Source organism: Pygoscelis adeliae, unplaced genomic scaffold, assembly GCF_000699105.1.
Source record: "Pygoscelis adeliae isolate BGI_AS28 unplaced genomic scaffold, ASM69910v1 Scaffold38, whole genome shotgun sequence".
Lineage (NCBI taxonomy): Eukaryota > Metazoa > Chordata > Aves > Sphenisciformes > Spheniscidae > Pygoscelis > Pygoscelis adeliae.
Genome location: NW_008825614.1, coordinates 6386406 through 6412136, shown reverse-complemented (window position 1 = coordinate 6412136; position 25731 = coordinate 6386406). Strand labels below are relative to the sequence as shown.

General features: G+C 38.2%; 1 protein-coding gene across 1 annotated transcript in view; it reads left to right on the top strand.

Annotated features, from left to right (window-relative positions):
- The window catches only part of PIK3C2G (phosphatidylinositol-4-phosphate 3-kinase, catalytic subunit type 2 gamma), a 215084-nt gene that overhangs the window by 124532 nt on the left and 64821 nt on the right, over positions 1 to 25731 (top strand). The window contains exons 18-23 of the mRNA XM_009332846.1: positions 7777 to 7957; positions 9308 to 9415; positions 11739 to 11831; positions 13997 to 14126; positions 16248 to 16384; positions 19092 to 19261. Coding sequence (XP_009331121.1) covers positions 7777 to 7957; positions 9308 to 9415; positions 11739 to 11831; positions 13997 to 14126; positions 16248 to 16384; positions 19092 to 19261 — 819 coding nt within the window. The remainder of the gene's footprint in view (positions 1 to 7776; positions 7958 to 9307; positions 9416 to 11738; positions 11832 to 13996; positions 14127 to 16247; positions 16385 to 19091; positions 19262 to 25731) is intronic.

Sequence of the window (25731 nt, the reverse complement as noted above, 5' to 3'; positions counted from 1 at the left end):
CAGGTCGTTAACTGCTTCCTCTTGGATTATGGGGGGGTTATCCTGCTCGCCGTCCCTGTCTTCCAGCTCAGGGGGCCGAGTACCCTGAGGATAACTGGTCTGACTATTAAAGGCTGAGGCAAAGAAGGCATTAAGTACCTCAGCCTTTTCCTCATCCTTGGTGACAATGTTCCCCCCTGCATCCAATAAAGGATGGAGATTCTCCTTGGCTCTCTTTTTGTCATTAATATATTTGTAAAAACATTTTTTGTTGTCTCTAAATTTTAATTCGGAATACAGTTTTTGGAGGGCAGAGTTAATCATTCTCTTTGATTCTCTTTACGGAGACAGTGGCACTTTTTCTGTTAATAGTTGAGAACAGGTAGACCTATAGTTGCAAGGATGAGCTTAAGTCACTCTCGGCCTTAATGACACTTCAGGGTGAAGGCATTTCATTTCTGTAGCTTTGGATTGATGCTTTATCAGGGTGGGATCTTCGGCAGACTGTGAACCCTTACTCACAGATTCTGAAGTTATCCAAGGTCAGCACTGTTGTATACAGATGTTGTTGGAAACAACCACTAATTCTGTTATGTTGGTGTTCTGCTGCAGATATTTTGTGTTTATGGTAGTGTGTTAATAAATTTGGTCCTCTGCTGCTTGCAGACCCCACCCAATGAAGAGAAGCAGACTAGAAAGAGACCGACTTTGCTAACAATTTGTTTTATTTTTTCTTTTTTTACAAACTGGAGCAGAAAGAGACAGACAGTGTTAGCACTTCTTTTTACTAGACAATTCTTGTAGCACTTACATTGATGTTAACGTGTCCATTCAACAACTTGGAGGAGATATGTACTGAGGGTGATAATTTCTTGCTTAGACCTCGGACCAGGTAGCATCTACTATCTGGTAGTGATAGTGGTACCTGTGCACCATTATACTTTCCTATTAATTCTTGATACAGTTCCTTTTCAAGGTAAATGCTCTTTCTTCTCCAGACAAAACCAGTTTTATCTGGGGTTTATTTTCTTAGTACATAAGTGTGTGCAACTAACTATATTATGTATCAAATAAAACGTTGTTCTGCTAGGCAACCTTAGCAGGGTTTGGCAACTTACTTGCATAGCATAGCGTAGCCTTTGTTTTCACTGATCTGCTAATTTTTGTGAGTCAGCAGGACATGCATTCCACAGTTAAGGCATTCAGTGGGAGTGGGGGGAACTGGGTTGATTGAATCTACTGGATCAAGTGATTTGTCTGGATGTAAATTGTGTTGCCTTGTTCATAAAGATCTTTGAGAGGAGATTAGCAAATAACGGCAACTAGTCCCTTGGATCCCATAGAAATGTTGTGTTTCTCAATCTTAACCAGCATACTTTACAATAAGTCTGCAACAATTTTTTGTTGTCTAACACGTCAGACATCTGTTCTAAGTTATGTTATAAAAAAAGAAACAGAAAAACAAAAGCAAATATATCACATGGCCTTTTGAAACAAAATTTCACTTTAAGCAGAGGTATTTTCCGTTCAAGGGTAACGCTTTGAAAAATGAGTCTATAAAAGCAGCTCTGTTATATGAGAAGCAGCAGGTGAAACTGACTGCAGGTTTCTTCTGTGAGAGGTGTGAACAGCCAAAAGTGGACAGATGCTGCAAGCTACTGAACAGCTGCTGCTCTTCCATCCTGAAGACTTACTTGGTTAGAAACATTCAGAGAAAATATTGTACCATGCTTCACTCAGTCTACTCAAGAAATGTAAACTTTCATTCTCTTCTTGTTCTAGAATAGAAAGAAAGAAGAAAAATCAGCAGATGAGGCAGAGTTCTGCCAGCCCTCTCGTGCCTCTCCCTTTCTGCTGGCTTTTTACTCAAAGAAAGGGAGAGTGAAAGGGAGTTTGGTCTTGGTCCTTCCAGTCAAGTGGATGACCTCACACTGTGTTTCTGTAAAGCTATGGAAAATGCCCAGTACTACAGTCTTTGGGAGAACTGCTATGTCCCTTCCGTCTTTGTTGTACATTAACTCTTCTGCCTAATTGACTTTGCTCCCAATTCCCCCCTGCAGAAATTGCATTGTTCTCAACATGTTAGGCATTTTGTGCTTCTCAGTTGTTCGGTTGTTTTTATGTCTGTTGCTTTGTTGATTGCCATGCCCCAATAGGTCTACACAGCATGGTGCTGTTGTTTTCTGTACTTTCCTTTCTGACTTGTAGTACATAAATCACACCTTCCTAGAATTTGGGGTTAATTAAAAAAGGGAGGTATTATCCTGTATCTACTTTTTAAAGGAAGTTGATAGAGAGAGCTCTTGAATAACAAAGCACCATGAGAACAGAGCTACTTTAAGGCTTTCCAGCAAGGTTAGTGAAATTAAATTTTGCTGTCCAGTGAAGGCTTATCTCACTGAGGCTGTGAAGGAGGCTGGGAACAGAGATTGCATTGCAACAAGTACAAGTGTTCCTTTCTGTTCTCTGAAGCAATAACTGCCATCCTATAGACACGTTCCTGGGAGCTTCAGCAAGTTCAGTCATCCATCCTAGGCACTGGCAAAGAGATCAGAAAAGCCACAGTTATATTTGCCAGCTTGGCACTCTGCTGCCTTAAAGTTTGGCTGTGTCTAAAGAGGCCATGCCTGAACAGACTAGCTCGCAAGTGAAAAAGATGAGTTCTGCAGGCTTGGCTGTGCTCTGCAGAGGAGTAAGGGGAGTTGCAGGCGTAGGGGATGGAGGATGACGGGTACTTGTTAGAATCTGAAATTCATTGGAGTTCACAGTGTTTGTGCGGTACTTGCTATGTTGATATCTCTATCAAAGGGATTATTCCCGTTATCACTGTCAGGGAAGTAAAAACCTTGTCCAATGTAATCTTAAATGCAACCCCACTGGCAAACCACCCCTGTTACTTACTCTCCTGTTTAAGAACGCAAACAGTAAAATGTTTTCTTCGAGGAGTCAAAAATGAAATCCGTCATATGCTTCAGGTGTGTGCCATAGCTCCGTGGCACAATAAAGCACAAAGGACAACTTAGGAGTGTTGCAGGATGTCTAATGACAACCAAGACGGATGGCAACCTCAGACATGGAAGCTGTGCAGTGGTAAAAAAGTGTGTGTGCTAATCTTTGATAGGAAGGGCTGTGGAGAATCTTTTTAAAACAATTATTGCTATAATGAGCAGCAGTCTTGTACTAATGTCCTCTCCTGTGACTCGTCCTGCCTTCAGCTTAGTGAAACAGAAAACAAGCATAAAATATACCTTCACAACAAAGCATATTGACTTCCTTGGTCAAGTTTACCAAAGATTGACCAACGACAGTAAGTACCTCAGCACTCACCTTAAAACCCTAAGGCACCTCATTTTCATGGTATCTCTGAATTCAAAACACCTTGAGCAAAGAGTACACAGTGTATGAGCTGGTAGGCACAGCTTTTGTGTAATAAATAGCAGACATCACTGGGAAACAAATTAACTAGGGTCACTACTCTGACACCACGTGTAAATAACCCAGTCAAAATGTACCTCACTCGTTCATAGCAGGTAGGGGCTAAAACCTGCAATAAGATACTGGAGATCCTGACCTTTTCTTGGGTTTCTTTTTCTAAGATGTGGTTTAACAGGCTACCTGCAAGCCAATCCATCCTGTCAAGCATTACTCTCTGGTTCACCCTGCTCCCTTTTCTGAAGGAGACAAGGAACATCTGTTCAAGCAGCAGAGTGGTGTGAGCAGCCTCACTCTTTCACTTGTCTGCCAAATCCAACTCAGAGAGCAGACTGTGTCTGCTGCAAGGCCTTTAGAGCACCAGCTTCCCTCTCTCCCCACACCACAGAAGGAGAATAAGGCCAGCTCACCTGTTTTGGTACCAAGATCCATCCAATCTCATTCCTTTCCTTCCTTTTTTTTCCCCTCCCTTTTTTTTAATTTCCCTTTTCTCCATAGCTGCTGGCTTTAGCCCTGTTTCTCCTTCTCTGACACAGCAGCCAACTCAGCCTGATTCAACGCCACCTTCCCTTCTGCCCTGTGGCAAAAATCTCTCCAGCACACTTGGCTTTCTGTACTCAGAAAAAACATACACATGCTTGTGCAGCTGGGAGTGCCAAAAAACAAGGTAGGAGCCACCTTGCAGGCATGGCGTGGGTGCATGAAGAAAGAAAGAGAAGCAGCTGCTTGCAGAAGGAAGTTGGGGGCATCTTTCAGGGCACCCCAGAATCTGACTTGAACCCTCTGACTGCTGGTAAGCAGGGGCAGTCTAGTTTGCTTCTTTACTAAATTTCAGGTTAGCATCCTTCTGTTTCTAGCCCCGTTGCGCTACTTCCCAGAAAGTGACCTTGGGACAACGTATCTGAATTACCCTGGCCTTGCGGAGAACGAGTGCATTTGCCCCAAATCAGAGAACCCTGAAGAGTGAGGAAGTCTCCCAGTTGTTAGGAGCAAGATCCTCTGTATAAGCCTGGCATAAAGCCAGGCTTTTATATTGAGTTCTGTCTTGCAGAACCCTGTGAAAATTGTCAGAAAAAAAATAAAATTCACATATTTCCTTACTGGCAGCCTTGAGTTTTAAATCATTCCAATTTTGTCTTCCTCTGTCACAGCTAGGCATCTTGTCCTAACTTGAAAATTTCATTACTGTCTTGAGCATTTCTCCATCTTGCAACCTCAGAAGTTAGAGACTTCCCTATCTCCGCTGAGTTCTCGCAACGGCAGGGTGAAGATGTGTGGGCCAGGAAACTGAGAAGACAGAATTACAACTGCTTATTTGTTCAGTTGTTGAATAAACATTTCAGCAAAGCCTACAATGAGTCATCACATTAAAAGCTGTCCTTTGTATCCTCCTTGGGACTGCTTTTATAAAATGAATATAAAAGACCCAGTTAATCCAAATAATTTTGCAAATTAAGGTCTATAGGCTTTTAAAAGCATACCTACCCCAGTGAGCAGGCAGAAGGAAGTTGTGCTGCCTGTACCACAGTCGCCAGACACATTTTGAGTGCAGAGCCCTGAGTCTCTCATGGGGCTGCTGAGGAAGCACATGCACTGTCAAAAGCTGCCATGAGGGTTCGGACTGTGGAGTGTGTGCTGGGCTGCAGCTGGCATGGAAATGGATTTTACCAGTGAGATCATGATGACTGCCTCAACTTTCCCCATGGACTGGGCTCAAGAAGCACATGTGAGAGGATTCAGACTCTATACATCCTCTGTCTTCATGTACACCTTATGCATAAGCTATCTGAATCTGGCCATAATCCTTTCTCAGGTTGAAAAGAAATCTTTATATCATATGTGTATATAAGCTTATATTCTGTGAACACTCAGCCATAACAATAATCAAAAAATGGATCTTCTAAGTTGATCTGCCTTATGCAGGGAGTAGCTCTGTTTAAAATAGGAAAACATTTTGGGTTTGCTATTTTGCTTCCTGTATGTGAAATCCTAAGCCTTTCATTTTAGGGAAATAAAAGTTGTTTTAATGTTCTGTATATCTGAAAGGACTAAGGGGGCTTCTCAGACATGGAAAGGTAGCCTTTCTGGATTCCCTAAATATGTACCATTAAAAATGGAGTAGGTGAATTAATATGATCTAGATGCTCAGGAGCTGATTCTAATGCAAGCCTAAGTGCAGACAGAAGATTCTGCACCAGCATAACCTGGTCAGTTCAAAATAGATATCACAGTGATGTTGTCTTTTCTTAGGTGCACTTGCACTTGTCTTTGCAGGGCAGAAGTGAACAAGTTCATTCTGCCTGTGCTCCAAGAGAAATGCAAGCTGTTTAGCAGGACTGAGACTGAGCTGGGCTCTGCTTCGGTAGACTAAAATTCCTGCCCATGTGACAGTTTGGATTGTGCCAGCAATGCTTTTGTTTAAAAAATAATCATCAGGCCTGTTCCTGACTTGCCGTTGAAGTGGACAGAGTATGTTTTTGTTTTAAATCACCTTGGCCTACAACTGAGCTAAAAGGCCACTGCGGAGTGTGATTCAGTACCCTAAACATAGGCTTTTTTACACAGCATAGGGCATCTGAGACGTCTGCATGGGAGTGGCACACATGAGATATTGCCTCTGGTGGACCCATGCCCTTCCAAGGCAACGGCTGGAAGCCAAATAGGATTTCCTAGGATATCCAAAATGGCACGAGGTATCTGCATTTAAGCAAATGAATCCTATCCTGTGGAATCTTGGACTTACTCTGCTTGAAATCTCTAAGAATTAGTTTATCCACCGCCATATATGCAAGTGCGCTCAGCCTTCTTCAGTTTGTGGAGGGTTCAGGATAAGAATACAGCTGTCTCTATGTGCTGGGCTTTGCCTTCCACCAGGCACAGCAATGATAATTTGTATTTCTTTCCGATCCAAAAAGTAATGATTTGTTTTTACAAGTCTACAGAAAGAAATGTCATTTCAATCTCCTCCAGAGAGTGCTGATTATAAACTCCTCATATCTCTTCCCTTTCATGTCTAGGCATTTCTGGTAGAAACACCACACGTTCTTTTAAGATTTTCAGTACTTATAAACCCTTAGATGTTCAGAGGTTTTGTGTAACTGGAAAGGCTTTTCAGAAACCAGTAGGTGATATTATTCTGCATTGAGGACCTAGAAGGATCATTGCCTTATAAAAGCTGACAAGAATCCCTCATCACCAAAAGATGCATGGGCTGCAGTAGCAATGATATATATCTTGTTCTTGCTTTTTTTATGTGACTTATTCATATGCGATGTGCCTTGAAAGTCAACAGCTTCTCTGATTTCTGTCCTGTGAAAACTAGCATTATTTGTTAGGTTTGAGTAACCTCATCAGATAAAGGAAACTGCATTAAGATTCAGACATTTATAAGGAATTTAAGGTTTGAGATGTTCTTAAGGATGAAGTTGTGGGGAGGAAAGTTCGGACAAAAGCAAAGAGCAGTTCATCAGTCCTTCAGGCAAAGGGAAATCCCAGGCGATGGGCAGGATGTTAGTAGCAATATAAAGCTGGTGATTCCATCTACACTTATAAAAATAAATCAAATGTATACAAAACGTCTGGCTCACATAAGGAAAAAATTTCCCAGTGATCAATTCAATTAACTAAAAAAAACCCTAAACCCCACAGCTTTCCTTGCCCAAATGAATGTGTAATTAGAGAAGACTGCATGGTAAACATGAAAAAAAAAAAAGTATGTTTTTGGTTTTATGTCTGACTTTTATGTTGGTAATAACTCCCGTTCCAAAGCTTTTACAAACTTCAGTAGAACTAAGAGCTGAGTTTTTGCTCTAGACCAACACTTACCAATAAAGAAAGGAATAAAGTGGGCTCATTTCACTCTTTTTAGCAGTATAGCCAATTTCAGAAATGTCTCCTCAACTTAAAATAGTGAAAGTTTCTAGAACTGATGATATGTCTGAGACTAAAATGGTCTTTAAATGCACCTCCTAGCTGAAAGATGTGCTTGATTGTGTAAGTGTGCTGGCAGGAAAAAAAAAAAAGAATAGATTTAGGGATATATATTTAAGACTGGACTTCAAAAAATGCAACTTCTTGTCACTTTGTAAACTTTTCTTGCAGAAATAAGAAGCAATACAGGCACTGCACTGTGTATGACAATAACAAATGGCAGGTTCCTATTGATTCAACACACTCAGAATCTCATTAGTTATCAAATAGGACTTGAGTACTGCCAACAAATAAACAACAATTTTTTTCATTCTCTGCTGCCCAAAATCACTAAATACAGATTAGTCTGGAGTGCGTTTATTGTTCCTGCTAGAGGTGATATAAAATAAAAATCAGTTTTAGATACACAGATGTTTTTTCCCCTCCTTCCTTCAGGCTGTTGAAGAATGCACAGAATGAAGTTCATTTCAAAATCTGGTATCAGAAACTACTGGCTGCTCTCCAGTTCTGTGCTGGAAAAACCCTGAACAATGAGTTTTCTAAGGAGAGGAAACTTGTCAGAATTCTGGAAGACATTGCCAAAAAAGTGAAAGCTGCCAGTGACCCAAAAAGAAAGGTTTGTTAAAAAATACCTCCTCTTCCGTCTAAGTTTCTTCAGGTAATTTCATTTTTTCTAAGGTGACACCTCTTTCCTATAATTCCCTTCACATAAATATACCCAAGATTTGACTAAAATTTTGTGCTGCTCTGAAAACAAGTAAAACACATGTATTTAATGGGACAACTTTCATCACTATTACTCTTGAGGTCAGCAGATCTTTTAAGCCATTTAAATTCCTTCATCAATGGTTTCCAACCAGACTTGAAGGTAGTCAGAAATAATGGCAACAAAGCTGATTAACATTTTACTGAAAGGAACTCTCACACCCAACACCTCGTCTCAAAATATTTGACCCCTGTAGAGCTGCAGTGTTTCTTGACAACTTTGCTAAGAGTTGTCCTTGACAGGCTGAACATCCTCATTTTTTAGCAAAGCCAACCAGAGTGGACTGTACTTAATATCTCAAATATAGCATTCAGCAATTAATACTGTACGCATATCTGCAGAGATGCATTCCTGGCAATAGAAGGATTGCAGTCGTCTTCTCCAGCAGGTGCAGCTTTAATATTGCGTAGGTACATTTCCAATTCAAAACTGTTAATTTTCCAAGGCAGTTGTTGTTACTTACCAGATGTGTAAAACTGCTTCTTGCTGAGATCTCAGCAAGACAGACCAGAAAGCCAAATAAAAATATACCTGCCACTGCTGGTTGTCATGAAAGTTATCATGAATACTTTTTGCTCTGTTAAGGATTCAAAGATTTTCAAAGGATTTTTCAGAAAATTCTCAGTGTTGCTACTGAGATCAGCAAAGCAAACATGGAAGTAAAAAGACAAAAATATTTGCAAAGAGAAAAATCCATGTAAAGAAAGAGAAATAGTAGCAATACATTATACATTACTGATGCATAATTCAGATTTTAGAGGTTAATCTCAAGGCTGCAGTTACTGTGATACTGAGAAACTCCCAAACCTTGCAGTTAACACACCTACAGTTAGGTGAGGGAGATCACAGTGTTGAGGCAACAAGCAACAAATTGTGAAGTTGTCCAGCAAGGCGAAAAAGACATGAGATGCAGCAGAGCAGGTGCAGGGCTAATCAGCCCCTAATGAAGGGTATTGGATCTGAACATACATGACAGCATGAACTGGCATCTAGGCAGAAAAAGCATGAACGTGGAGTAAAATCACAGTTCTTATTTTTAATAACTGCCCCTCAGTTTGACCTCATTAGCTGTTATAAGGTTACATGGATGCTACTAGCTCCAGAAATTATACTGCTTGTTTAAAATACAGAAGGACCGTCAGCGGCTTAAAAGCTGCTGTTATGTTCTTTCATGTTGCCATAACAATTCATGTGTTGCAGGACGTGTTAAAGGTGGAACTCAACAGGCTTCAGCAGTTCTTCCAGGAGGTAAAGGTTTGTCGGCTTCCCCTGAATCCCGCACTTGTTGTCCAAGGCATAGAGGCAGACGTAAGTCTAGCTCATGCAATGGATTATGTTCCTAATATTTTATTTTATTTTATTTTATTTTATTTTATTTTATTTTATTTTATTTTATTTTATTTTATTTTTTTAGTATAAAGGGGGAGAGGGAATGAATGGCTGCATTGACCAGGAAATAATCTTAGTGGTATTAAGCATGAATCATCTGGTAAACTGACATCTAGCCTAATCCCCTTTAAACTTGGGGCCTTTGCTGGAGGCAGAGGTGAAGGGGGCTGGTGGGGTGGGTGCTGCATGCATGGCTCACCTTGCGCAGCAGTGGCAGCAGAGATTTCAAACTCTGAGCAGCCTGCTCCCAGCTCAGCTGCCCTGCCGTGGTGTTGGGATTGGCAAGGGCAGCTGGCTTCCCTGAAGGTGAGACCTGGTTACCATCCTGCCCAGGTAGCTCTTTGTGGCAGGTTTTTTCTCACCTAAGACTCTCCCCTGTCACGTATGGGAACAGCTAAAGGTCTAGAGCTAGCTCTCTTTTTGCTGAGGTGAGACTAGGCACGTGACTGAGAACTGCTAAAATATGAAATATTCACAGTAACTTACCTGTGTCTGTGACCCCTATTAAAAATGACTTAAGAATAAAGGAAACAACAGTGCTCTTTAGTGTTACTTGACTTTACTTCGACCACAGCACTAAGACTCAGTTATTCATTGTTTAGAAACGTTTTCATAAACACTATTATGCCAGGAATAAGCTGTTCCATCTCTAGAGAAGGAAAAGGTATCCAGCAGCAAGAGAAAACAAACCTGAACACCCATATATATTACCAGTTATAGCTGCCTAATTATAGCAATTTGTGCTCTATTTTTGTTCTATGGCTCATTATCCACAGTGGACCTGATTCTAAGAGGTGCTGATCCCTTCAATTGCCTTTGACCTGTGATTCTCCAAGTAATTGCTATTCAGCCTTGATCTCACTGAGAACAGAGGTCTTCCAGCACCCCGCAGGCTTGGGCCAATTGTGTATGATATGTCAGAAGAATTTGAAGCCTGCTGCTTCTCGCTGCTTTCAGACTTTTTGGAAATAATGACTAATGGGAAGGTATCTCACCACACTGCACCAGCTTGGCTGGAGAGATACAAAATGTTTAAATATAAGTATCTGAAGAGATTTTTTTTTTCATTTTTCTTATATCATTATAGGCCATTATCTTGCTATAAATATATGCAGCTTCTTGATTGAACTGTATGTCAGTATAATCATGCAAATTAGAATTTTTAAGTGCTTATAATTACCTAAATTTAATTCATTTTGGTATCATCTATTGATTTTACTAGTAGCAAGCACAGCTCCCAGCTCCATCAGTAATGCATTATCTCACAGTAACCTTTCAAGCACTTATTGAGACACTTCAATTGGCAAAATTCCATAGGGGGGTCAGGATTTCATCATCAATAATAGCTATTGCACATCGCAGAGGTATGATGTGGCTAAGACAATATTTGAATGCTTGCACCATACTTTGAGAGGTTTAGATGAAAAGCAAGACACAGCTGTGTCTAGTAGCATTTTTGTTCAAATTAGCCTCCATTGTACTCCATCCAGTAAGGACAGCAGTAGCTCCTGTGGGGCACTCATTATTTCTAGAAAACCAGGCCATTAATTTACCATTGTCTTTGGTTGGGTTTTTCGGTGGGTTTCCCATGGGGGGGCCCCCCCCCCCCCCCTTTTTTTTTAAATGATGATAATAGTACCACCCTAACTCACACAGGATTTGCAGTGCTTGGCTCATTAATGCTTTTTGAAGCCCTTTGAGGTCTTCAGGTGGAAGGAGCTGTAGGGCATGAGAAGTCAGAGTTTATGTTTAATTAAGATAAATTCCACATAAAATAGATTGTGATTTTCAGAATTTCCTGTATTCTCAGCCGGAGTGAGGTCACCAAAGAAATTAGCAGGTTCTTTGCATCCATAAAGATTGTATGATTTGGCAATTTTTTTTGCAGAAAATAATAGGACCAAAGGCTTTTCAATGCTTTACAGATTCTCATTAGATCAGTCTTATGTACTTCGTCTACTCAGTCCCAGCCAAAGTTTATCGTTAATAGACCTGAGTGAAAATGAAAAACAGTACGGAAAATATTATCCATTCATATAATCTGTTTATTGAGTGAAACAAAAGAATTTCTCATTTTCCTGACCCAATTAAACAGTCAATAATATCAAGAATTATTTATTTTTGTTATCAGTGCTACTGGGCAATATTTAAAGGTGGTAACATTTTCAGAGGTATTGTATTAGCCTGATGTTTTGTGTATGTGACACTGTTGTTCTTCTCTCTCATCTTTTTTTCCCTGAAGGCATGTTCATATTTTACATCCAATGCTTTTCCATTAAAAATCTCCTTCATCAATGCAAATGCTCCAGGTGGAAACATCAATGTTATTTTTAAGGTATGTTCTTCCTCTAATCTTCGGTTCGTTTTGTATGGAAAATGTTGATTTGAAATTCACCTAATTTATGTTTTAAACCTTGAGCCTGAGAATGTTTGATTTGACACTAGTACTTTTAACAGAATATGCTGAGGCAATGCACTGAAGTATCAACTTTTTGATTGGTAGAGAATCAAACGACTTCTTGCAATTTTTTTTTTCTTAGTGGAGACGCCCAGGCTAAAATACAAAGTTTATATTTTAAACCTAGTTTATTTATCATGCTGGAGTCAGAGGGCAAGTCTCAGAGAAGGGATAGTTCAGAATGACTGAATCCAGTAGCCTTGTCCGTATGTCTCTAACAAATCAAAATACTGGAGTGTTAGAGACTGCATTTGCTACACAGAACTAATTCTGCCCCTATCAGCCAGCATGGGGGAATGGGCTGATGAAGAGGGATGTGGAGGGAACAGCAGAGGAGCTCTGTCTCATTGGAGTTACTAGGAGGAAGTGACTCTGAAAGTAAACTCCGGTTTATTTTCCAGTGGTCACCTTCAAAGCTTCAGAGTTCAGGACAGTGCTGTGTCCATCCGCAAAAGACAATACATGCAATCCAAAGTTACTTTCAGAAGAGCAAAAGTCTTCCATAACAGTGGATACTGTTCTCAGAGAACACTGAAGTTCATAAAATGGCTGATGGATACAAAATGGTCAGTGTTGCCAAAAACATTATTGCTAATGTTTTGCAATAATCTTTTGCAGTATCATGTTCCAAGCCAGAAGCCTAAAAATTGATAAAAAATAAATTAAAAAAAAAAAAAATTTCTAGGCCATCTTGAATTAAATTGACCTTGAGAGCAGCTGTGATTCTCAGGAATAGAAGTATGCTTTCCAGGCATGTTAGGGGGAGGCTAGCAATGTTAAGTTTTTTCTGAACATTTAGAAAGCTGGTTCTTATGCTGTTTCATCTGAGAATCAATGTTAAATAGATAGGTTCCTACTTACTTGAGCAACTTCAGCAAATGCCTGCCCATGCGGCATTTAAACATTTGCGCTGGTTTTACCTAGACAGTATTTTCCCTGCTCAGTAACGTTCAACAACCAACCAACTGTCCAGTTGCTGTAGAAGTATTATAGCTGACATCACCTTCACCTGTCAGCAAACCATTGTGTTAAAGTATCTTTTACTTGTACTATAGTTCCATTGTTTGTTCATGATGGATAATGCATACATAAAATTATTAGCACTGATATCATATTAAATTGTCTACTGACTCTATACATGAGGGAAGGAGGGAACATAAGTGGAGAGAATAAGATTTTTCTCACGTTTAGGTACTAAGAAGAATTAATTGGAGTTAAGATTACCTTTAAATGAAAGAAAAATATGTTTTGATTTTTTTTTTAAAGAGTAGTTTATGTCTCCTCAAGTACTCATTTCGTAGCATTAAATGTCTGTAGATGCTTATATAAAAAGAATGTAATAAAAGAATAAAGCACTTAAAAATAGCAGTAAAAGTTACATGTATTTTAGATGAGGTGGGGAGGAGGAAATTAAAAAAGCAGGGCTTTTGTTTTCACAGGCCATTTACTCAGACATGGTTGAAGATAATCTCTTCATTACCTCTTGTGGCTACAATTAAAGCCCCATTTCACTAAGATTGTTGTTTGACCGACTCCATGGGGAGAGCAGTCAACACTGCATCACTGTTTGAAACTGAATATGAATCATGTCATGGATAAAATATAAATTCATTATAAAATTCCCCTTCAGCCTGCTGCAAATACTAAGTTGTGAAGCTTAACATTAGACAAATGCTGTCATTTGTGAAAAGGGATCTAGCATTAAGTAGACTTTAAAATGTAACTAAATTAGGATCCTACCTCCGGATTAAATTTTCAATCTCTAATAATTACATAGGAATTATAAGCAGAAAGGCTGCAGTTAATCAGGGAGCATTTGTTACCATCTCAGCGGCTGCCAAAACTGTTTCTGCCTATGTGTGCCATTTACTCTGTCCTCTTCTGACACAGAAAGATAAGTAGCAACTTTGAAGAAAAACAAGAGGGATTTACTGTAAAATGAACGTAGCTATTTTGGCGAGGGAAAAAAAACAAATAAAATAAGAAGTTATTTCTGCCTGGTATTGAAGGAGAAACCTGGAGTTCTTGTGCAATTTTCACAGATAGGTGATGATCTACGTCAAGATATGCTGGTTCTGCAAATTATTCGAGTGATGGACAGCATTTGGCTCCAAGAGGGACTGGATATGCAAATGATCATTTATAGGTGTTTATCTACAGGGAAAGGCCAAGGTCAGTTTTACATTCTGAAAGTTACCTGTATTACATTATTCGTATCTCATGTAAATGGCAGTATACAAAACTCTTCCTTTAACTTTCATTTTCATGGGTGTCTTATTTATCTTCTCCCTTAAAGAAAAAAAAATGCTCAGAATTTCTCTTACTCAGGCACTAAATTGTATACTTGCCTACTCCTGAATGTTCGTTTTATTTATTCGTTCTGCCTCTGCAAAATAAGTACAACCAATCTCATTGAATTTTGTAGCAACTTAGGCTAGAATTTTCCAAAAGCCGCACACCATCAGCTTGCACAAGATTCTTAAAAGTAACTTCACACATCAAAAAGAGAGCTTTGGAGAAAATTGGCCATAGCTACTAAAGTTTTAATCCAGTGTGATCCTGCATAGATGCTTAAATGAACCTAGATGCGTGTGGCTACGGAAAGTACCTGTAGACAAGTGATGACAGTTTCACAGTGTTGATTTTGAAATATTACTCTTGCAATTTATGCTGCTTAGGGCAGGCCTGACTCATCTGAAAGCTTTATTTCTCTCTTTTATGGTTGTTATAGCAGAGCTGTAGCAGGGATACCAATTGCTTGCTAAAGAAATTTACTGACAGCAATAAGCTTACTATTTTTTACTGACTCTCCGAATCTTTTACTGAAAATAATCCTTGAACAAATAGAAGACTGATGTATCCAGATTATCTGCTGAACAAAAACTACCAAAAAAGAACCCCTGATTGCTTTCTGAGCCACAAAGAGAAAATGAGAGAGGATGAAAGATCTGAAGGAGCTAGGAGAAAGTATAGATGAGTTCACGCAACGCATGGCCGTTGGTTAAGGTGACCTGAAAAAGACTCGTCCCTTCTTTGTAGGGGTGGGAGTCAAAGCTTGAAGGCTTCTGCTTCAAAGGCAAATAATAGAAGAATACCATTTCTGAACATAATATTATAGCCTCTCTTATATACTAACACTTAATTTGATTTTTGCCAAGAAAGATACAGGGATCATCTGCAAATAATATTCTCTGCCTGACAGTCTCTTCCTTTCAGCACCATAGCAGCAGAAAACCTTTTGGTGTCTGACAGATTCTCCTCACAATATATTTCCTTATGAGCTACTGAAGTGTTAATGTAATTACAGTTAATGATTAAGGGTAAAAGGACCAAGTGACATGCCTGTGGCCCATACAGGACGTGCTAAAGTAGCCTTGTGCACCCAGGCCTTCCAAGTCCTAGGCTAACAACTTGCTCCGTGGGCCACCTTTTCTGCACAAGGGAGATAGGAGATGATAATTTCATAGTCGTGGGAACACGGAAATCACTTTTCATAGAAATGTGAAAAGCAGATAAAGCACTGGTAGGATCCCACTTTCCAGGCATGGTATAGTAGAGGAGCCTGTCACTAGCTGAAATTGTTAGAGGAACCGCTTCCTGTAATGCAGCGTTGCGGGATGATGTGCTGGGGGACCACACACAGGGACAGGGACAGGGACAGGGACAGAAGGCTGGCAAGCCAGGTCTCAGTTCCAAAAAAGGAATTAAGTGCATGCAGTAGAGGCAGAGGATTCAAGTGAAGCATTGCAAAATGCTTGGCTTCTCTCTGCACTTCAAAGCCCCAGTTTATGTCATGTTGGATCAGACTAATTTCTGCACTATCTAGTATCCTTTCTCCCAGCTGTGATCAGCATCACATACTGCAGAAAAATTTGTGTAGCATTCTTGACAATAAACACATATGAAATAACTTTATATTTCATAATAAAGATCTAATCTTATTTTTTATAGATTTTTGTTGTTTGTGTACATATTCTACCCACTTTGAATCTTGTTAAATTGTTGGCCTTGTTGGTACCTTGAGGCAGTTATTTCCACAATATTGTTATTGGTGTTTTTATTTCTCATTTGTGGAACTGCCACTTTTTACTAAGTGTCCTTTGTTTTTTGTGTCCAAAGAGAAAGAGAAAAACAATCCTGATTTATATTTTCTATTGCATTCATTATTTTATAAGCTTTTAAGCATGTATTTTTTCTGCATGGAATGATCCAACAATAGGCAATATGCATTGATAGTCTTCCTATATTTTAAAGTTGAAGGTTTTTCATGTGAACTCTTTTCTATCTGATTAGGATTGGTACAGATGGTGCCAGATGCTACCACACTAGCGAAGATCCACAGGGAGTCTGGTCTGATAGGACCATTGAAAGAAAACACAATTAAAAAATGGTTCCGTCATCACCATCCTCTGGAATCAAGTTACCAAGAGGTAACTTCATAATGAAGCTTATTATACATTTCATGTTTTACCATGGGAAAAAAGAAACCAAATGGCAGTAAGCAGCAAAAACAAATGACTCAGACACAAGACAAATAAGTCACATGCATAGAAGCCAAGGAATTGACTTAAATGCCACTCTCTTTCTAAGGAGATATTGCTCTGGATCAGGTGCATTGTAATACATTTTCTATAAAAATTTGTCATAGAGGTGTTTTGAAGTTTAGTACTAAAGTGAAGAGAAGCTGAAGTAGAAATTAAGTATTGAACTCATTTATTTTTTAGGTCAGCTCTCTAAATACTTTATTTTATATAAGCCATGCAAAGTCTTGTTGGATTTTCTGTATTTGGAAATGACCATGTCAATATCCACAGTTTTAGAAAGCTGTTTCATCAAAACTACCTATTCATATGATACATAAGATCATGCTTTCCATATCACATTGTGGTATCCCATGTAATGCATCTGATTTTATGAAACTAGACATTATGCATGAGCCAAAAAATTGGAAATTTTATTTATAGAAGCAGAGGTTTCCCAAGGAACTCTTTCTATTCATCCTTTCTTGTCTGAGCATGTTCTGAGTCCCATGAAAAACCTTTTAATGTTTGTGTTGCTGGGACAATTTTTAGAACCTTACTCCATGCCCACAGTAGATTAGTAGCCAAAATTTTAAATTTAAAGGGAACCTTTGAGTGTTTACCACTCTGAGAATGAAGTGCTTTTATAACAGTTTATTAGTGGATGTAGAGCATAAATATGTTTGATAAACTTTAGTAATTTTGTAATTATTCCACAGACGTTTGTTCATCTACATTTTCAGTAAGAGCACATGAATTCCTAGTATATCATCTTGATTCAATTAACAAGGAACAATCCATATAGAATTTTTTTTTTACAAGTTTCTACGTTTACACTGTTACGGTAGAAGTGCAGCCAATGTTTCAATTGAAAAGTGAGATACTATTAGTTATTGATTGAAAACCTGACTTCTTGCTACTGCTGCTGTTTGTAAAAAGTACCATTAATGCGGAGTATTCTAAAACCGATTTCTACCCTTTTTCTTTCAATTTTTTAAACATATAAAATACAGTCAGATCTGATTGCATAGGGCATGCATAAAATTACTACTCTACATTCACCTTGCACTCGCTGGCGAATGAACCTTTCTCTTTTACTCCTTAATAATTTTTTACTCATACAATACCGTTTCTATGGTGCTCAAAAAACTCATGCAGAATAAGCTTTAATATCCTCATTTTACAGTTGGGTGAACAAAATCACAGAAAGCTTAGGTGGTTTATCCAAGGTTATCAAAGTGAGTAAGTAGTACAGTTAGACATAAAATTCACAAACTCTTGTGCTGTGGCCTAAGTCTTCCACAGTGCTATCACCCGTATCAGCCATTGCAGGTGGCACCCTGCATCTACAGGGAAATCCTCAATGCCTAAATAATGATTTACCTTGGCTAATGTAGGTTTTGTCCAAAAACATAAAGATCACAGATTAGGATTGTTTGAGTGTCTATATAAATGAATCACATTGTGACTGAGATTCATGGGAGGTTAAGACTTCTGAATAAGAACTGCATTTTCAGTTCTTAAACTGTAGTAGGTAAGATTAAAAAAAGACAAAAGCTATTCCATATGCTTTGGGGTAGAAGAGTGATCATCATGTGAATCAGGAATAACTCTCCCCTGAGAGAGGACACTGAATTTGTGTGTTGTGAAAGAGGTTGGGTAGATTCTTCTTCTAGGAGAAGTCACAGTTTTTATATACTTCACACTGAAGTTAGCAGAAAACTTGGAATCCGCCTATGAGTGTCTGGTGAGCAGGTCATTAACTTGTACATATTCCTACGTCTGCCATGGGCACATTTTTGGCAAAGAGCAATGCCACAATGTAATATTGTAAAGAGATTCATGAGATAGATCTGAATGAGCCAGTCTACTTACACGAAGCAGACTAACCGTGAAAGTACACGTCTCCACCACGTAAAAGAGCATCAGAGGAGTAGGTTATATTAAACACGACTGCTAGACTGGTTTTTGGTTTAATCACTCTCTTGGGTCTCTCTGCATGACACAAGGTTTGATCCCATAGTCTGTTCAGATTCGCAGATGCTATGAGCAGAAAACAATTTAGCCTTTCTTTGTTTCAATTCATTTCTGTAAAATGGGGTTTCATTGTTTGGGCTGGAATATTGTGAGACTTGATTAATTAGGATTTGAGAAAGGCAATTGAGTTCTGGAGAAAAAAGACCCATGTAGGTACAGAACAGCACAGTGGGTGTAAAACAAACTTTCTTTACAAAACAAGTGGTTAAATTTGTGGATTTCCAACTAATTTCCAAACAATTGTTTTTACAATATACATGCAGGCTATTGAACAGAAAATGTCAGCTTCCTGCCAAGAAGCTTGCTTTTCTTAGGTACGTTTCACCTTAGAAGTTTTCCATAGAATTCCAAGTATCTGTAAAACACAAGGTGAAAACGTCATGCATAAAATTGTTCTTGCATTTTAATTTTGAAATTTGTGTATTACTTGTTTGAGTACCGTTCCTACAAACACCTGTCTGTTAAAATTTTAGCAACATGCATAGCATTTGTAGAACTACAATTTTTGGTTTTCTTGTTAGCGTCACAAACAAATACGTCTCTGTATATTCCCAGTAAGTGCTTTTGTTTTACTAACTAGGCAATAAGGAATTTCTTTTATTCCTGCGCTGGCTGGTGTGTTGTTACCTTTATTCTGGGAGTCTGTGATCGACACAGTGACAACATAATGCTGACAAATGCTGGACACATGTTCCACATAGATTTTGGAAGATTTTTAGGTCACGCACAGACATTTGGAAGCATAAGAAGGTTAGTATCTATAGTAACGCACATATTAAACTTTAAAGCAGTGTTCTGAAATTTCACAATCTTATCAACACCCATGGAAAAAATAGAAATGAGATCATGCATTTTTTCCTTTCTGAATTTTCCAAAACAACATCTTTTCATTGTTCACAAAACCTCTAAAAAATATAGAAATGACTGGAAAAGGAATTAAAATGAGATGTTGGAGATCCCTTTTCAGTCTAAAAAAAAAAATCTAAATCCTTGTTTGGTTAGAGATTTGAATGATGCAGTTCAGTAGTGACCAGAACAGTAGACTGGTCTGTGCCAAAAGAATTCTGATGTCCATTGTTTTTTTCTAACAGAGAGGCATTCCTATAATGGATCCAAAACCATAGATTTATCTAATTGACCACTTTCTTCCCATACTCAGAGAAGAAACCAAGTCTTCCAAATAGACAAGAAGAATAATTACATTATGCCTCTGTGGGTAAAATTGCAGACTTTTTCATTATCTTTTTAAGTTTTACATCTAACCACACTGAGTTCAGGGGCTGTTTTGCAGATGTCTGATTTTACCTAAACAAGACTGTGATACTTCTGTATTTGTATCTATCTGTGATGTAACTATCCCATGATAAAGATAAATAAAATAGTATGTATTCTAGTTCCTAATGTGAACATACTATGGAGGAATGAATTGGGGTGGGATAAGAATAGATAGGATAATGCCAGTATGCACAAAACACAAGCTGTTATAGCAGAGTAGAGGATGGGTAAACGATCCCTAATACTGACAAGATGAGTAGTGTGTGTGTGTGTGTGGGGGTGGGTGTCTTTCCTCCATGTTTCCTAACAATTTCCAGAACTAGTCCCAGAATTAAGTTTGAGCTAATTGTGCCTTTCTTTTTTCTTTTTCTTTTTAAGCTGGCCTTTAACTATTCTAGACTATCTCAGTGTGTTAGACAGAAATAACAGCGTGGGAGTATTGATATGAGGGAAGCTGATGGGGCTAATAAGTACTTCTAAGCCAGGCAGTCAAAAGATTTAGTTGCAGTGCTCAGAATTATCGTCAATCATTCAAGATATGCTCCCTTAATCCTACTTATTTGCTGTGGAAAGAATAAAGCAGAACAGAGTAATAAAAAAAGATACCCATGCACACTCTGAGTCAAGTGCTGCATCCTTCACTCCAGCAAACCTCCTTTTGGAGCCTAACAGGAATTTCCTTGAGCAATAATTTTACATGAGCAAAGAATTGTCTAGTTTGAATGACAGGACAAAGCAATTATTAGGGGGGGACACAACAACCAAATTGAAACAGAAATCATGCAATATCAATGATAAAAATAGATGTTAATTTTACTGTTTTACAACTCAGTCATACTACACCTTCTTATAATGTCTAAGAAAATGACTTAAAATATAGTCACTTCCATAAACAGCAGCCATTTTTTCCTGTTTCTCCATGCAGTATACTGCTTTTAAACTATAAAATAAAATAACGCATTTTAGGACCTCCATTCATGGAGTGCCCTTGTGGTTCTTTAGTAAAACTAGGACTCAGACTTAACAGTAGGTTGTGAATATCATGGGACAATAGTTGTCTTCCTCATACCTACATGCAACTGAGCAGATACAGTATTAATGACTATAGTTTTCATGAGCTGTATGCACCTTCATGAAATGTAACATATTACTTGTAACACAGGAACACAGGGATGTCACATTTCTACATCCCATAAATTTCAGACTCTCTTAAAATTTGAAACCCTCGGTGCCATTTGTATCTACTCATTCCCACAAGGCAAGTCCTGAAATAGGTTTAGCCTCTGGTTTCCGTAACAGCTCTTTATATTAGATTTTTATTTGAGTTCTTATTAGATTTTTATTTGAGTAGTTTGCACCCCCAACAATATCATACTCCTAAAATAATATTGATAAAACAGCAGCACAATGCTTTCAAATCTTTAGAATTACTAGTGCTGACTGTTAGGGTTTTGTACAGTAGGTGCTATATGCATACTTGTGAAGTTCTATAGGTGGCTTTAAAGAATGAAAAGTATCTGATACAAATCCCTATACATGCAACTGGTCTTTACACACATAACACAAACAAACTTTTTTTTTTTTTAATGGAATCTATGCAAATGAATGAAGGCTTATAGAAAAGGAGTCCCTGTCTGAACTGTTTGAAAGAGCCATTCCTTTCAGAATTTAGGAAGATAACCTGCTGTCCATTTTCTGTTCTCAGGGAGTACTTTTTGCCATTAACAAACTCTTACTCCTCACAAAGCTTCATAAGGATAGGTCCTCTTCAGTATTCTGCATATGTTGTAAATAAAGTGAAAGGCATACATGGCAGCTTTGAGAATCACACACTGTCATGCATGGGCTGCAGTTCTTTCTATCAAATCCAATATGAGTCTTCAGAGAACCCTTTGAAGCTGATATGATTCATGTAGTCATGCTCACTTGTGCATTCATGATTATATAACACCCCAACAAGGGATTAGTTAACTTTTCTAATTCCTGCCCTCATCTTTAAATGATGTCCAATAAATCTGCTCAGTTTTGAGTCCAAGGCACAAATCAGTAGCTCAGCTCTTACTGATTTTAGAGGGAAGAGGAATCAGGAACTTTCTGCCTTTTCCAGTTCCATGTACCTTCACAGTGCAGCAAATACATTAAATAGTAGTAATAACCTGTCTTTACTTGGATCTAGGAACTAATGTTTCAGAAGTGTTGGAGAGAGACATATGATGTATCTAACCAATAGCATAATAACAGAGCTTGGCAGAAGAATTATTCCCAGAGTCCCACAGGGAACTTTCCTACTGAACCATGAGATTTCTTTTTTTTTTTTTTTTTTTCCAAATCATAATGGATGACACGTTTTTTTAGTGGTAATAAAATACTCCTTCTTTCATTCTCTAATCCAGCCGCCACATTTGACCCTACATGCCCCTAAAGCAGTGAATTCTGCAGGTACACTTCAAACTGTATGAAGAAACGTTTCTTGTTTAATTTCATATAATCATCCTATTCTTTATCTACTGAGTATTCTGTGGCAATCATCTTAGAGCCACTCTGACTGAAGTAGGTATAATATTATCCAGGTTATCATACGGGACTAGGTCAGTCATGAAATAGTACGGAAGAAGGTGTCTGGCTCATGGTTGCACCTGCCATGCTTTCTTTGCTTCTGTTTTCTCCTTTTCAGTTCTGACAAGTTCCTTTTAACATTTCTTCTTTGGTGAATTAAGCAATGAGAGATTTATTTAAATCCTGTGCTAACTGAACTAATCCTAACTTCAGCAGTCTCATCCTCTCTACTACCAGTCACTTCCAGCACTGTCGTCTATATTTTTTCAGTCAATGATATGTAGTCTGAAACCTGATGGCAAGTTATGGAGAAGTCCAGCTCACGGCACACTATATATTCGCCTTTTGATGACCTAGGTGTCCATTCTTTTTTTAAATACCCAGTCATCCTGATTATTTACAACACTCACTGGCCTTTCTTTTCCCTGATCTGAATCACAGAGACCCTTCTGTCTCTTTGCCAAACTAATCCTGCGTCTTGGCGTGGTTTTCCCAGAAGTTAAATCTCCTAAGCTGGTTTTCTTCTACAAAGTTAATTACTAGAGGCAGCCTAACTATTCCATTGGGAAATTCCAGTTTTTTGAAGGAAGTTTCAAACATATGGGAAAATTATGTTTCCCACACTTTCTTCCTATGTCAGTGTTTTCCTATACTGAAAAGCACTTAAGAAAGTCTGAGCATGTAGAAAAGTAGAAGTGCCTCTTTTTATTTTAAAAGTAACACATTTCATTTTTAGTGTTAATAACCTAAAATGAGTGTTACTGTCTCACTGGAAGTGTTTATTTGAAAAAAAAAAAGAATTATTTTCAGGTCTTTCTTTCTAAAACAGAAAAGTTGGCACACAGTGAGGGGAAAAATAACTTGTATCTACATTCTTTGACTACATTGTATCAACATGTATTCCATCTTTTTCCTAAAAATAGGAAAAAGTGTGGAAGAAGGAAGATAGCAATTTGAGAATTTCACGTTTTACTTTTTTCTTTTTGCCTTTTTAAAATTTTATTTAGGGTACTCATCAAAGGAAGAGTCTAAAACCTGAAAGTAAAAACTTGAAGTATAATCACTTTTCATTTTCTAAATTTGTACATGAAAACTGTTGGACTAACCTGTATTACCTGCTGAAAGATTTCATTAGGAATTTTCAGTATGCCTATTTATTAATTCATTTTCTGCAGTTTAAATTTATTTTTCTGACATGATCGGTCTGGAGTTATTGGTTTATGTGAACTGGTAACTCCTAATTCTTTGCCACCATCCACTTTCAGCACTGCCTGTATGCCACCCTCCAAAAATCTCTGACTTAAATCCTGGAAAGATTTAATTTCATGACTTAAAGCACCTTAGTAACCCAAATGATATTAATAAGATTATACAGGTGTTTAAAGATAGTCATACACGTAAGTCTTTGCATAAAGACTGAAAGGTGAAATATGCATAAAGACCTAAAGGTGAAACAATGTCACCTCCAAGGTGACAAGGCCTCAAGGGGCTTGAATTTATGAGGCAAGAAGTCCACCACTTCTGGAAGTCAGGTGTCTCTAATTGCCCCGAATTAAACACCAAAAGCACAAGTCAAGTCTGAGAACGTATGAGCAGCACAAGTTGCAGTCGTGAGTTTCAAATGCACTTCTGTTATCTTTGTCTGCCTTGAAGAGTAGGTGTTTATTGTTGCTGTTTTGATGCTTTCTCTAATTATTGAGCCTGGATAGTAGTTTGCCCTTTACCATTGGTTCTTTATTTTCAGTAATAGCTTCTTGTGGAGGGTATTCAACTAAAGTTTTTTGAAATCAGAGTAAATTATGTTCACTGTCCACTTTGTATCCTTAATTTTTTTGGTTATCCTTTTCAAAGTACCCAGTTAAGGGAGGCACTGTTTTTTCCATACAGTGTCAGTACGGATTTGACCCTATCCAGTTTTGTTCATCCAAGTGCGTTGTTCTTCTGCTGAATTGAATTCCCTGGAACCCAGTTCTCGTCTGCCGCAACTCTCAGCATCCTTCTTGGCTTTTCGTTCAGTTCAAGCATGGCATAAACTGCTTTCCTATCTTCAGGAACAGCTGCTTTCTTGAAGGAGTTATCATGTGTTTGAGTTAACAATTATCTGGGCTAGAGAAATTGTTTGATGCCTTCAGAGCCACCGATGGAATTCCCTCCGCTTTGGGAGATTTACTGTACATGAGTTATTTAAGTGACTCCCTATCGACTTCCTGCTTCAGAGTTTCCTTCCTGCCCTCTCCTCTTCCCTCCTTCTCTTTCTATTAGTCACCCATGATTTTTTGTAGAATATGACTCTAGAGACAGGAAGTTTACCAATGAAACAGAAATAAAAAGGGGAAAAGACATTGTGTTCACTATCCATTTTGATTATATGATTTGTTATCCTTTTCAAAGTATAACTGTTTACAGAGACATATATTTTCTCTTTCCTGCTCCCACCAGAAACATTTTATTCTATCATCTCTTTCTCCAAAAACAAATACATACCTTTTTATATTCAGGGGGAGCTGTTCTCACACACAGTCAAGTATACATCAAGCACTTTTAAATTAATCTCTGTTGCTTGTTCTTGGTGTCTTTTTCTGCTTGTTCTGCACACTATGCCTTTGTCCTTCACCCTTAACTGAAAAGCATACTGATATATTTAATTCATGTAGGATTTCATCCCCTGCCCTAAGGAATTTCTATGCAATTCAACTTCATCACTGGTTTATTTCTCTGTTTTGCCTGGTGATATATAAAACTCCTGTAACAATATACTACTCTGTTTTCCAAATAGCCATCTCATACTGAAAAGACCTGTTAGCTGAATATTCAGTAGGTATGGTATATAAGCCCGCTTGTTCTATTTATTTTAAGGCAACTTTTAGTTCTGAGTTTTAAAATCTTTTTTTCAGTACTGAGGGTCAGTCAGAACACAAAAAGCAGTTGTCCAACAATCTCTATTAACAAGAAGAATTGCTCCAATCTCCTCGTGAATTAACTCTCAAGTGTTTTATCAATAGGATTAGTAATAAACTCCTAACAAACCTGGAAAATTTTATAGTCTTAGAAAACGGTATAAGGCATCAGGAATGCAGTACTGAGAACTATCAACTATATATTGAACGTGAAGTAAATAAAGAACTTAAATCCACCTTAACATTCTTATGCAGTCTGGTTGCTGGTGACTCTGAGTGCAGGCTGCTTTATATGTGTCTATGTGAATATAGGATCCTAACTCAGCTCAGAAGGTGCCCGAGCTGGACACAGTAGTGCTTTTTAACCAATCGATATAAGATGCACACAGTTGCAACAGGACAACAAAGTACATCTTCTTTCAGGGAGGATCTTTTTTGGATTCTTCCAAAATATACAAGCAACTGACTGTACAAAGTGGTTGAAATTCTGTG